Source organism: Coregonus clupeaformis, chromosome 13, assembly GCF_020615455.1.
Source record: "Coregonus clupeaformis isolate EN_2021a chromosome 13, ASM2061545v1, whole genome shotgun sequence".
NCBI classification, from domain to species: domain Eukaryota; kingdom Metazoa; phylum Chordata; class Actinopteri; order Salmoniformes; family Salmonidae; genus Coregonus; species Coregonus clupeaformis.
The window spans coordinates 4622874-4637873 of record NC_059204.1 but is presented as its reverse complement, the minus strand read 5'-3'; the positions used below and the strand labels follow the sequence as shown (position 1 = coordinate 4637873).

Genomic DNA, 15000 nt, shown 5'->3' with positions numbered 1-15000 from the left:
GAGAGAGAGAGAGAGAGAGAGAGAGAGAGAGAGAGAGAGAGAGAGAGAGAGAGAGAGAGAGAGAGAGAGAGAGAGAGAGAGAGAGAGACAGACAGACAGACAGAAAATATCAAGAGGGGCGAAAAAGGGGTCTGAGAGTTTAGTCTAGTGTGGCCTGGTATCAATTATTTTTACCCTCTAACCAATTGTGCTATTATGTGTGTTTTTTCCGCGTTATTTGTAATTTATTCTGTGCATAATGTTTCTGCCACCGTCTCTTATGACCAAAAAGAGCTTCTGGATATCAGGACAGCGATTACTCACCTCGTATTAGACAAATCTTTTTTCTTCAACGAGTCGGACGTAATATCTTATGTTTCACCGAGTCGTGGCTGAACGACGACATGGACAACATACAGCTGGCGGGATATACGCTAAATCGGCAGGATAGAACGGCTGACTCCGGTAAGACAAGGGGTGACGGTGTATATTTCTAAACAACAGCTGGTGCACGAAATCTAATACTAAGGAAGTCTTGAGGTTTTGCTCGCCTGAGGTAGAGTATCTCATGATAAGCTGTAGACCACACTATTTACCAAGAGAGTTTTCTTCTATATTTTTCGTAGCTGTCTATTTACCACCACAAACCGATGCTGGCACTAAGATTGCACTCAATGAGCTGTATAAGGTCATAAGCAAACAGCAAAAATCTCATCCAGAGGCAGCGCTCCTAGTGGCCGGGGACTTTAATGCAGGGAAACTTAAATCCGCTCTACCTAATTTCTACCAGCATGTTAAATGTGCAACCAAAGGAAAAAAAACTCTAGACCACCTTTACTCCACACACAGAGACGCGTACAAAGCTCTCCCTCGCCCTCCATTTGGCAAATCTGACCATAATTCTATCCTCCTGATTCCTGCTTATAAGCAAAAACTAAAGCAGGAAGCACCAGTGACTCGGTTAATAAGGAAGTGGTCAGATGACGCAGATGCTAAGCTACAGGACTGTTTTGCTAGCACAGACTGGAATATGTCTGGGATTCTTCCGATGGCATTGAGGAGTACACCACACATATTTTTCAATGACAACATGTTTCTGTCGGCCTTCTTCCATTACACACAAAATCCCCCTGCCAAGGGCTACTATTAACAGGAATGATCTGTCAAAGTCATGGGGCTGGGGGAGGTTTATAGACAGGTATTTTTTGGTTGTGCAGGGTTGTGCTTAGAGACAGTAAATGTATTGTTGTGTATGAGAGCGATTGAGAGGTGCCATTTCTCCTCTATCTCCCATACACAACAATACATACTGTGTAAGAACTGCCCCAATAAGTGCATCGATGACGTCGTCCCCACAGTGACCGTACGTACATACCCCAACCAGAACAACATCCGCACTGAGCTAAAGGGTAGAGCTGCCGCTTTCATGGAAATCTCGCTATGCCCTCCGACGAACCAACAAACAGGCTAAGAGTCAAAACAGGACTAAGATTGAATCATAATACACCTGCTCCGATGCTCGTCGGATGTGGCAGGGCTTGCAAACTATTACAGACTACAAAGGGAAGCACAGCCGCGAGCTGCCGGGTGACACGAGCCTACCAGATGAGCTAAATCACTTCTATGCTCGCTTCGAGGCAAGCAACACTGAAGCATGCATGAGAGCATCAGCTGTTCTGGATGACTGTGTGATCACGCTCTCCGAAGCCGATGTGAGTAAGACTTTTAAGCAGTTCAACATTCACAAGGCCGCAGGGCAAGACGGATTACCAGGACGTGTACTCCAAGCATGCGCTGACCAACTGGCAAGTGTCTTCACTGACATTTTCAACATGTCCCTGACTGAGTCTATAATACCAACATGTTTCAAGCAGACCACCATAGTCCCTGTGCCCAAGAACACTAAGATAACTTGCCTAAATGACTACCGACACATAGCACTCAAGTCTGTAGCCATGAAGTGCTTTGAAAGGCTGATCATGGCTCATATCAACACCATTATCCCAGAAACCCTTGACCCATTCCATAGATGATGCAATCTCTATTGCACTCCACACTGCCCTTTCCCACCTGGACAAGAGGAACACCTACTTGAGAATGCTATTCATTGACTACAGCTCAGCGTTCAACACCATAGCGCCCTCAAAGCTCATCACTAAGCTAAGGACGCTGGGACTAAACACGTCCCTCTGCAACTGGGTCCTGGACTTCCTGACGGGCCCCCCCAGGTGGTAAGGGTAGGTAACAACACATCTGGTGGTAAGGGTAGGTAACAACACCCTCAGGGGTGCATGCTCAGTCCCCTCCTGTACTCCCTGTTCACCCATGACTGCATGGCCAGGCACGACACCAACACCATCATTAAGTTTGCCGACGACACAACAGTGGTAGGCCTGATCACCGACAACGATGAGTCAACCTATAGGGAGGAGGTCTGACCGTGTGGTGCCAGGAAAACAACCTCTCCCTCAACGTGATCAAGACAAAGGAGATGATTGTGGACTACAGGAAAAAAAAGAGGACTGAGCATGCCCCCATTCTCATCAACAGGGCTGTAGTGGAACAGGTTGAGAGCTTCAAGTTCCTTGGTGTCCACATCACCAACAAACTATCATGATCCAAACACACCAAGACAGTCGTGAAGAGGGCACAACAAAGCCTATTCCCCCTCAGGAGACTGAAAAGATTTGGCATGGGTCCTCAGATCCTCAAAAAGTTATACAGCTGCACCATCGAGAGCATCCTGACTGGTTGCATCACCACCTGGTATGGTAACTGCTCGGCCTCCGGCCGCAAGGCACTAAAGAGGGTAGTGCGTACGGCCCAGTACATCACTGGGGCCAAGCTTCCTGCCATCCAGAACCTATACCAGGCAGTGTCAGAGGAAGGCCCTAAAAATTGTCAAAGACTCCACCCACCCTAGTCATAGACTGTTCTCTCTGCTACCGCACGGCAAGCGGTACCGGAGCGCCAAGTCTAGGTCCAAAAGGCTTCTTAACAGCTTCTACCGCCAAGCCATAAGACTCCTGAACAGCTACTGTAAGTGTATGTAAACTTCCGACTTCAACTGTAAATAGAAAAGAGGGACAGTCCTGCCAAGGAGTTATGAATGGGGAGATGAGGGTGTTGTGGCTGATTTGACCAGGGGTGTCAAACTAATTTTGCCCCGGGGGTCGCATTCGGTCTTCAACGAGGTCCGGAGGGCCGCACTGAAAATGTTATATATTTCCTTGCCAGCAAAATTGCTAAATATGGGGCCCTATCCATCGTTTTTGGAATCACAACAAATCCAAAGTGTGATATAATACAGGTTATAATGAAATACTGCCTTTGTTCTTGGACCTGGGAAGGATCTAGAACCTAAAATAGTTATTTGGCTGCCACTATAGGAGAACGCTTTAAAGAACCATATTGGGTTCCATGTAGAACCCTTTCCCAAACAGCTTCTACATGGAACCCAAAAGAGTTCTATCTGGAACCAAAAAGGGTTCTCCTATGGGGACATTTTGGAACCGATATTTCTAATAGTTTATTCACTATATAGTGCACTACTTTTGACCAAAACCCTTCACGGGCCGTATGTTTGACATCCTTGATCTAGACTGTGACCAGAACACAGTTGGGCTCCACTAATTACAAAATAAAAAAACAATGGATGGTGTTACTGTACAGCAGAGGGGCTGTTTGGTAGGGAGAACATTGGAATGGCGATATTGATCTCACGGTTTTACCAATTTCACTTTAGATTCTGATGTTTACCACATTTCTCCAAACGTCAAATTTCAAAGTTGCTCCAAACATCACATTTCAAAATGTTTTTGACACCCTGGATTGACTGCTCCTTCTCAAGACAGTTCCTTTTCTCCAAACGTCAAATTTCGTAGTTAAGGGTTAAGGTTTTGGATAGGATTAAAACATTACGTTTAGGCATGGTTAAGTTAAGGGATAGGATAAAATAAAATAAAAAATGAGTGTCTACCACTGGGATAGAACACGAAACCTTCGGATTCGGAGTCATGGAATTACGCCCATTCACCACCCCTGTCCACAACGCAAAACCCAAGCCTACTTAATGGAAATAGCGCTCACTGTTGCCCCTAGCGGCCAGTCTTGAAACCATTTCCCGACATCCTCAGGACATTTTTATTTGATTTGATTTGATTTAACTAGGGAAGTCTGTTAAGAACACATTTTTATTTACAATGACAGCCTACACCGGACAAATTGTGCGCCGCCGTATGGGACTCCCAATCACGGTCGGTTGTGATACAGCATGGAATCGAACCAGGGGGTCTGTAATGACGCCTCAAGCACTGAGATGCAGTGCCTTAGACCACTGCGCCACTCGGGAGCCCATGGACAGATGTTCAATTGTGAAGTCAATCTTGAGTGATCTGCCTGGATATTGGAGCAAAAACCCACTCATACACTGCTTGGCGTGTCACAGCAGTATAGCTTAAATGGGTCAGTCCATCACAATCTCACAGCTAGGGCCCTCCCTCCCTCCATTCATCCCTCCATCCCCTCCCTCTCCCCTAAAGCCCACCTTCTTTCCCTCCCTCCCTCCCTCCTCCCTCCTTCTCCCATCTATTCCTAGGAAATTCTGCTCAGATCAGTGCTCAGAGCTTCTGACTCATGACGCACAGATGTGTCCGGGTGGTGGGTGACTGCTGGTTGCAGAGCCCCTTAAAGGGAGAGTTCATATTTTTTTCCAAGTTTTAGCTTATTTTCAACTTCTTTGTTGATGTTTCATCCAAACCATTTTAAGTTCCTTAGCTGGTTAATTAGCAACGTCCAGAATATTCTGGCTAGCATTTTTGGAGCATGAAGCCATGCTAGTAAACATTTATTGAACCACTGTGCTATTTATTTCCCCAGGCTTTTTTTAAACCTTTTCCATTAGCTTGCTACACTCTGGACGTTGTTAAATAACCAACAAACAAGATAAAAAAATTGTTTGGATGAAAAACGACACCCTCAGTATGTCGAAAATCAGCTAGAACTACAAAAACAGGGAACTGTCCCTTTAACCCACTGTAGTCCACCCCAGCCCAGCCAAGCTAAGCCTGATCACAGAGTGGGGTCCAGTGCATTCAAGTGCAGCAGGCTAAAATGCACCAGTCCTCATGGCCCCTAGCAAGAGTGGAGCTCCCTCAGGCATTGGGCTAAACTATTCCAATACTAAGAAAGTCCACAGGTATGAGACAGAGAAGAGATTGAGACACAATCCCATAGCCTGAACCTCTCTACGAGACTGCACCACAGTTAGCAGGTACTGTAAGGTATTCTAAGTGCGTGTGTGTGTGTGTGTGTGTAAACCTCACCATGCCCTAGATGGGAGATAGCAGGCTAACCTGCACTTCTGCAGTTGGTCCTGTAGAATCCTAAAGCCACCTTCCCATGCACCAGACCAGACTGACCAGAGTCTAAAGCAATCGTGCACACAGTCAGTCAGTCAGCCAGTCAGATTCAGAACTAGAGGTTATCTACTGAAGAATTGTATTGACACAGGCTCAGCTCTGTTAAATTATACATGGGTGCTATCCCCCAAGCCTTAGAGGAGAGATACAGGAGAGAACCTTAGGGGAGAGGAGAGAGGACCTTACCCCAGGCATGGTGTACCATCGGGGGGCTGTTGCTCTTCAGCGAACGGGGGAAAAGGCATGACATTAGAGGAGATGAGAGGACTTAACCCCAGGCAAGGTGTTACCTTCGGGGGGCTGTCGGAGCCCGGGTACTCCCTCTGGTCCAGCTTGTTCCAGCGCTGCATCAGCTTGATGACCATGGGGTTGCTGAAGTCCACCAGCTGGAAGCCCGACACGTTGGCCCCGCCATGCATGAAGCGCTCGAGGTTGATGTCCTTAAAACCCTGGGAGAGAGAGGGGGGAGGGAGTGAGACGGGGAGTTAGGGATGGATGTAGGTATGCAGAGGGCAGAGATTGAAAGAGAGAGAGGGGGAGGGAGGGGAGACGGGGAGTTAGGGATGGATGTAGGTGTGCAGAGGGCAGAGATCGAGAGAGAGAGGGGGAGGGAGGGGAGATGGGGAGTTAGGGATGGATGTAGGTATGCAGAGGGCAGAGATCGAGAGAGAGAGAGGGGGGAGGGGAGACGGGGAGTTGGGAATGGATGTAGGTATGCAGAGATTGAGAGAGAGAGAGAGGGGGGAGGGAGGGAGAGGAGACGGGGAGTTAGGGATGGATGTAGGTATGCAGAGGGCAGAGATCGAGAGAGAGAAAGAGAGAGGGGGGAGGGAGGGGAGACAGGGAGTTAGGGATGGATGTAGGTATGCAGAGGGCAGAAATCGAGAGAGAGAAAGAGAGAGGGGGGAGGGAGGGGAGACAGGGAGTTAGGGATGGATGTAGGTATGCACAGGGCAGAGATCGAGAGAGAGAGAGAGAGAGAGAGGGGGAGGGAGGGGAGATGGGGAGTTAGGGATGGATGTAGGTATGCAGAGGGCAGAGATCGAGAGAGAGAGAGAGAGAGAGAGAGAGAGAGGGGGAGGGAGGGGAGACGGGGAGTTAGGGATGGATGTAGGTATGCAGAGGGCAGAAATCGAGAGAGAAAAGAGAGAGGGGGGGAGGGAGGGGAGGGGGGGAGTTAGGGATGGATGTAGGTATGCAGAGGGCAGAGATCGAGAGAGAGAGAGAGGGGGGAGGGAGGGGAGATGGGGAGTTAGGGATGGATGTAGGTATGCAGAGGGCAGAGATCGAGAGAGAGAGAGAGAGAGAGAGAGAGAGGGGGAGGGAGGGGAGACGGGGAGTTAGGGATGGATGTAGGTATGCAGAGGGCAGAGATCGAGAGGGGGGGAGACGGGGAGTTAGGGATGGATGTAGGTATGCAGAGATCGAGAGAGAGAGAGAGAGGGGGGAGGGAGGGGAGACGGGGAGTTAGGGATGGATGTAGGTGTGCAGAGGGCAGAGATCGAGAGAGAGAGAGGGGGAGGGAGGGTAGACGGGGAGTTAGGGATGGATGTAGGTATGCAGAGGGCAGAGATCGAGAGAGAGAAAGAGAGAGAGGGAGGGGAGACGGGGAGTTAGGGATGGATGTAGGTATGGAGAGGGCAGAGATCGAGAGAGAGAGAGAGAGAGAGAGAGAGAGGGGAGGGAGGGGAGACGGGGAGTTAGGGATGGATGTAGGTATGCAGAGGGCAGAGATCGAGGGAGAGAGAGGGGGGAGGGAGGAGAGACGGGAGGTTAGGGATGGTTGTAGGTATGCAGAGGGCAGAGATCGAGAGAGAGAGAGGGGGAGGGAGGGGAGACGGGGAGTTAGGGATGGATGTAGGTATGCAGAGGGCAGAGATCGAGAGAGAGAGAGAGGGGGGAGGGAGGGGAGACGGGGAGTTAGGGATGGATGTAGGTATGCAGAGGGCAGAGATCGAGAGAGAGAGAGAGAGAGAGAGGGAGGGGAGACGGGGAGTTAGGGATGGATGTAGGTATGCAGAGGGCAGAGATAGAGAGATATCGAGAGAGAGAGGGAGAGAAAGACATTTATAGAGAAAGTAAAGAGAAAGAGGGAGAGAAATAAACAGAGGAGAGAGAGAGAGGAAGAGAAAGAGGGAGTGGGAGAGAGGCAGAACACTGTATGTTATACCGCAACAATAAAGGATACCAGACAGTTTTTTCCCCTTTTCTAAGAACTGGGATCACCGGCTGAGCCTGATTTCTGTCGACGCCCTGCTTCTGCAGCAGAGGGCTAGTAAGAAGGATTGTGCCAACAGTAATCTCTCCCAGCCCAGTGCTCCGATGCCTCCAGTACTGTCACACACACACATACACACACAGTCACTCACATGCACAACCACACACACTCACTCACGCATGCACACACACACGCACGTAGATGCACACACACATACTCAACCACTCACACACAGATACACACACACACACACACTGAGTTGCCCTGCTCTGGACATCATTAATACACTGTCACTGTGGAAATGGGCTGAATACTAAATACATAGACGTGAAGAGAGGGGGGGGAGAGAGAGAGAGTGAGAGAGAGAGAGAGAGAGAGAGAGAGAGAGAGAGAGAGAGAGAGAGAGAGAGAGAGGAGAAGGGTGTAGTCAAGACATGCAATGATTTTTTCCCTCACCAAGTTAGCCATGATGTAATGGTAGCCTTTGACATGTTTTCCGACACTGACAATCTGCGAGAGAAGGGAGGGAGAAACGTTAGAGAAATATTAAGGTTACTTGACTGGAAAGGGACAAACGTTCGACAAACGTTGCGTGAACCCGACTGGATTAGCATTAGCAAGCTTAATTGGCTGTCAGTTGAATGACACCCCAGTGTGTGCGGCTTGGCATCGCGTCAACATTGTCTTTCATGGGGAGTCAAATCAGATGTGCAGACTGTCTAAACCAATGAGTAGGCATCCGGATGCGTGCCACACCAGGAGACAGACAGACAGACACTCTCGGAGGCCAGCTAGTAGGGAATATGAAAATTCTCCTGGCATGGCACAGAGAATGTTCATTGATTCATTGAACACAAGCAGATCTCAAGTAGCTAAACAGACATTGAACTCAAGACAGCTGTTAAACCCTAACCCTAAACTTAACCCCTACTTTTACCCTAACCATAACCCTAACCTAACCCTAACCCTTACCTTAACCACTTTAAATTTCAACTTCAATGGGGTAATGTCAGAGTTGGGATGTCCCAAGGGTCCCGGATAGCAGCGACCCTGTTGCTTATGTCACCATGTAGTATGACTTGGCTTATAGATGATTTGTGAGGTACAGTATCTATGTAGTGATGATGAAAACTTTATAAATGCTCTGTAAAGCATTCATTGTTGTTTGTTTAAAGATGTAGCCTAATGTGTTTGAATGCACTGCTAACAAATACAATTTGTTTCCACTAGCAGTGCTCCATTCTCCAAAAATGCTAGCCAGATTTTTCTGGACATTGCTAAATAACCAGGGAACGAAACCAAAAAACGGTTTGGAAACAATAACACTGGAGGGTAGTTGAAAAGAAGCTATGCATCTCTGGTGATACTAGGGATACACGAGATACTGCTGAATAACCAAACAATACATTAGATGTGACCTGCTGTTCAAGATGTTGTGTGTACTGAGGCCTACTGAGATACGATGGGTACTGTTGGAGGTGTGTCTGGGGCTCACACACAAGCACACCAAACACACATGCTGACTCGCACACACTCTCATACACACAGAGTCGTTAGCACATTGACAGATGCCGGAGCTGAGATTTATTAAATGATTGAAAAGTGAGATATTGGTTGCCTGGGGGACGGCGGATGAGTACACTATGAAACAGAGAAGAGGGTTATTCGGTTCATAACTCTGACTACTGAGTGGCGCCAGAAGATATCCAAACATCCTAGAATTTGACCTAATAGATTGAATATACCTAAACCTGAATGATTATGTTGAGACTGTATAGTAAAATATGGCACAATTGCGTTTGGTACAATCTGGGCCATCTCAGATTGTACCACTAAATATTAATTAATCATGTTTGCAGCTAATTAATTCAATGTAATTCAAATAAGCACTCTAGAACTGTAAAATCCACTGCAGCTCTCAAATTAAAATGAAAGAATAATGTCTCCTCTAGTCATTTGCTTTACCAAATGGAGCTGTCACCTGTTTTAGACTGTATAGATTCATTGATTGATTGATTGACCTACTCCAGCATGTTGGTGAGCCTCTCAAACTTCTTAACTGCCTAACTCCCTAACTGCCTAACTCCCTAACTCCCTAACTGCCTAACTCCCTAACTGCCTAACTCCCTAACTCCCTAACTCCCTAACTGCCTAACTCCCTAACTCCTTAACTGCCTAACTTCTTAACTGCCTAACTCCCTAACTCCCTAACTGCCTAACTCCCTAACTCCCTAACTGCCTAACTCCCTAACTCCCTAACTGCCTAACTCCCTAACTCCCTAACTCCTTAACTGCCTAACTTCTTAACTGCCTAACTCCCTAACTCCCTAACTGCCTAACTGCCTAACTCCTTAACTGCCTAACTTCTTAACTGCCTAACTCCCTAACTCCCTAACTGCCTAACTCCCTAACTCCCTAACTGCCTAACTGCCTAACTCCTTAACTGCCTAACTTCTTAACTGCCTAACTCCCTAACTCCCTAACTGCCTAACTCCCTAACTCCCTAACTGCCTAACTCCCTAACTCATTAACTGCCTAACTTCTTAACTGCCTAACTCCCTAACTCCCTAACTGCCTAACTCCCTAACTGCCTAACTCCCTAACTGCCTAACGTCTTAACTGCCTAACTCCCTAACTACCTAACTCCTTAACTCCCTAACTCCTTAACTGCCTAACTCCCTAACTGCCTAACTCCCTAACTCCCTAACACCCTAACTGCCTAACTCCTTAACTCCCTAACTGCCTAACTCCCTAACACCCTAACTGCCTAACTCCCTAACTCCCTAACTGCCTAACTCCCTAACTCCTTAACTGCCTAACTTCTTAACTGCCTAACTCCCTAACTCCCTAACTGCCTAACTCCCTAACTCCCTAACTGCCTAACTCCCTAACTCCCTAACTGCCTAACTCCCTAACTCCCTAACTCCTTAACTGCCTAACTTCTTAACTGCCTAACTCCCTAACTCCCTAACTGCCTAACTCCCTAACTCCCTAACTGCCTAACTGCCTAACTCCTTAACTGCCTAACTTCTTAACTGCCTAACTCCCTAACTCCCTAACTGCCTAACTCCCTAACTCCCTAACTGCCTAACTGCCTAACTCCTTAACTGCCTAACTTCTTAACTGCCTAACTCCCTAACTCCCTAACTGCCTAACTCCCTAACTCCCTAACTGCCTAACTCCCTAACTCCCTAACTGCCTAACTCCCTAACTCCTTAACTGCCTAACTTCTTAACTGCCTAACCCACTAACTCCCTAACTGCCTAACTCCCTAACTCCCTAACTGCCTAACTGCCTAACTCCTTAACTGCCTAACTTCTTAACTGCCTAACTCCCTAACTCCCTAACTGCCTAACTCCCTAACTCCCTAACTGCCTAACTGCCTAACTCCTTAACTGCCTAACTTCTTAACTGCCTAACTCCCTAACTCCCTAACTGCCTAACTCCCTAACTCCCTAACTGCCTAACTCCCTAACTCCTTAACTGTCTAACTTCTTAACTGCCTAACTCCCTAACTCCCTAACTGCCTAACTCCCTAACTGCCTAACTCCCTAACTGCCTAACATCTTAACTGCCTAACTCCCTAACTACCTAACTCCTTAACTCCCTAACTCCTTAACTGCCTAACTCCCTAACTGCCTAACTCCCTAACTCCCTAACACCCTAACTGCCTAACTCCCTAACTCCCTAACTGCCTAACTCCCTAACTCCTTAACTGCCTAACTTCTTAATTGCCAAACTCCCTAACTGCCTAACTCCCTAACTCCTTAACTGCCTAACTCCCTAACTGCCTAACTCCCTAACTGCCTAACTCCTTAACTGCCTACTCCCTAACTCCCTAACTGCCTAACTCCCCAACTCCCTAACTGCCTAACTCCCTAACTGCCTAACTCCCTAACTGCCTAACTCCCTAACTCCTTAACTGCCTAACTTCTTAACTGCCTAACTCCCTAACTCCCTAACTCCCTAACTCCCTAACTCCTTAACTGCCTAACTCCCTAACTGCCTACCTCCCTAACTGCCTAACTCCCTAACTCCCTAACTGCCTAACTGCCTAACTCCCTAAATGCCTGCCCGCCTAACTGCCTGCCTGCCTGCCATGACTGATTGGCTGACTGATCTCACCTGCTCCAGCATGTTGGTGAGTCTCTCCGCCTCCAGGTCGATGACAAACTTCTTCTCCTGCCGTCGGTCCAGGTCCTCCAGGAGCCGGCGGTAGGCAGCATCGTCGAAGTTCTCCACGCATATGGCGCTCACCTGCCAGCTGTTCTGACCCGCCTTCTCCATGATGGCCTGCAGTATGGCGTACCCTGAGGGGCAAGACCAACCACCAATCAGATCACAGCATTTCATTCCAATAATTTATTTAGCTTCATAGTGACAATTAATTAATATTTTATTGCAGTGGGCTAAATCAGGGTCACACAGAGTGTTTCTTGATAGTCTTAAACAAATCTGCTTTGAAACTAAAGTATACACCTCACACACATGGTTATGGGCTTACAAAAAAGAAGACAGCTGTACTATGTCAGATATAGAGTTGAAATGTATTCAATTTTGAGTTTGCATCCCAATATTACACTTTATATACATCACAGAAGACTGAAATATAACAAAACCGTTTGATATAAAAACACAGGATTTTCTATGTTTTTTTGGAAATACTGTTTATTAACTATGAAATTATGAGAAATATTTATAACATTACACCCATGAGGCAACATGCAACAATTTCAAAGATTTTACTGAGTTACAGTTCATTTAAGGAAATCAGTCAATTGAAATAAAATAATTAGGCCCTAATCTACAGATTTTACATGACTGGGAATACAGATACGTAAAGGTAGGGGCGTGGATCAGAAAGCCAGTCAGTATCTGGTGTGACCACCATTTGCCTCATGCAGCGCGACACATCTCCTTCGCATAGAGTTGATCAGGCTGTTGATTGTGGCCTGTGGAATGTTCTCCCACTCCACTTCAATGGCTGTGCAAAGTTGCTGGATATTGTCGGGAACTGGAACACGCTGTCGTACACGTCGATCCAGAGTATCCTAAACACAATAGGTGACATGTCTGGTGAGTATGCAGGCCATGGAAGAACTGGGACATTTTCAGCTTTCAGGAATTGTGAACAGATCCTTGCTACATGGGGCTGTGCATTATCATGTTGAAACATGAGGTGATGGCGGCGGATGAATGGCACGACAATGGGCCTCAGGATCTCATCATGGTATCTCTGTTCATTCAAATTGCCATCGATAAAATGCAATTGTGTTCATTGTCCATAGCTTATGCCTACCCATACCATAACTCCACCGCCACCATGGGGCACTCTGTTCACAACGTTGACATCAGCAAAACGCTCGCCCACACAACGCCATACACGCTGTCTGCCATCTGCCCAGTACAGTTGAAACTGGGATTTATCCGTGAAGAGCACACTTCTCCGGGCATGCCAGTGGCCATCGAAGGTGAGCATTTGCCCACTGAAGTCGGTTATGACGCCGAACTGCAGTCAGATCAAGACCCTGGTGAGGACGACGAGCACGCAGATGAGCTTCCCTGAGTCAGTTTCTGACAGTTTGTGCAGAAATTCTTTGGTTGTGCAAACCCACAGTATCATCAGCTGTCCGGGTGGCTAGTCTCAGACGATCCTGCAGGTGAAGAAGCCGGATGTGGAGGTCCTGGGCTGGAGTGGTTACACGTGGTCTGCGGTTGTGAGGCCAGTTGGACGTCCTGCCAAATGTTCTAAAATGACGTTGGAGGCGGCTTATGGTAGAGAAATTAACATTAAATTCTCTGGTAACAGCTCTGGTGGACATTCCTGAAGTCAACATGCCAATTGCATGCCCCCTCAAAACTTGAGACATCTGTGGCATTGTGTTGTGTGACAAAACTGCACATTTTAGAGTGGTCTTTTATAATTATGTTTAATCAGCTTCTTGATAGGTGGATAAATGCAAAGGAGAAATGGTCACTAACAGGGATGTGAACAAATTTGTGCACAAAATTTGAGAGAAACAAGCTTTTTGTGCATATAGAAAATGCCTGCGTTCTTTTATTTCAGCTCATGAAACATGGGACCAACCCTTTACATGTTGCGTTTACATTTCATCTTAATGTTCTGGTGCTGTTTGGGAAGTTTAGAGTATTGATTGGGGACTTATTTGTGGAGGAATGTAACTGTTTTTCTAGGTGATTTGTGATGTTTTACTTGTGCTTCCCATGAGTGAGTTTTTGTATTTATATGTATATTTTGTGTATGATAGGTATATTTGTGTTGTATTGTGCAGGGCACATTTGAAAAAGAAACCTAGGTCTCAATTATGTCTTCCCTGGTAAAATAAAGGTTACAAAAAACAAACAAACAAGCATGACATTGTAATTCCAGCACGGAGTGGGTCTCATATTAGGATTCTGCACTTATAATCTGCTCTCCTTTCAGGGTTAGGGCCAATTCCATTTTCAATTCAGTCAGACTAAACGCCAACCCTGCTTCCTTTTGGCTGGGAAATGATTATGACTGATATTACTGAGTATTACTGATATCATAAAACTGAAGCTACAATCTAAAAACCCTGGATCTACATAAACAGCAAGCATGCGCTCCCACAAGAAATCCTGCATCCAAGAAGAGCTTTTTATCTGTGTTGAATTCAGAGTTCTAACCCTTTGCTTCTATGCCGATTCTTCATACTAGTTCCACAACAAAACCCCTATTTTTGAGTAGATTTCGTAGTCTCTTTGATTAAAGACTGGTAGTGTGGGAGGAACCACAGGGAGTCTAGAGGGGGGACTCTGGGCTGCTGGGGCCAGACGAGGCCTTGTGTAAATAGAGGGATGATAGAGGGATGAGATGAAGTCAGGGGAGCCCCGCCCGGCATCTCCTCTCTCCTCTCCAACAGGAACAGATGTCCCACTTAAATGGCCCCTCCTGGTGGCCATCACAATCTGGCAACCTTTCTCCCTCTGCTCCCAATTAGTGGATTAACCTGTGCTCGAGTATCCACGTCTGGCAACCCAACCCCCCTTTTTCACTCTCTATCTCTCTGTGCACCCTATTAGAGTGATGTCTGTCTGTCTGTCTGTCTGTCTGTCTGTCTGTCTGTCTGTCTGTCTGTCTGTCTGTCTGTCTGTCTGTCTGTCTGTCTGTCTGTCTTTGCCAGGAGGACAAGGGGGATGGTCGGTCACACACTGCCACTGCTTCAGCTTCAGCACACACCCCTGTCAGGGCTGGGACTACCTGGATTTGTCCAATAAGAAACGCTCATTTTTGTTTTCCATTGCAAAACTTTTTTCTAAAATGTACAGACCACATTGATATAGATAACACCACAAGATGAAATTATACATTTTATGCTGAAATCCTGGGTGATTTTAAAG

At 46.9% G+C, this 15000-nt stretch overlaps 1 protein-coding gene across 7 annotated transcripts in view; it reads right to left on the bottom strand.

The window, feature by feature from the left end:
* The window catches only part of gria4b (glutamate receptor, ionotropic, AMPA 4b), a 176033-nt gene that overhangs the window by 53069 nt on the left and 107964 nt on the right, over positions 1-15000 (bottom strand). For all 7 annotated transcript variants that reach the window (XM_045224158.1, XM_045224162.1, XM_045224160.1 and 4 more), the window contains exons 4-6: positions 11743-11927; positions 8074-8127; positions 5690-5848 (exon numbers count right to left, since the gene is read on the bottom strand). In XM_045224158.1, the coding sequence (XP_045080093.1) occupies positions 5690-5848; positions 8074-8127; positions 11743-11927 (398 nt within the window). The remainder of the gene's footprint in view (positions 1-5689; positions 5849-8073; positions 8128-11742; positions 11928-15000) is intronic.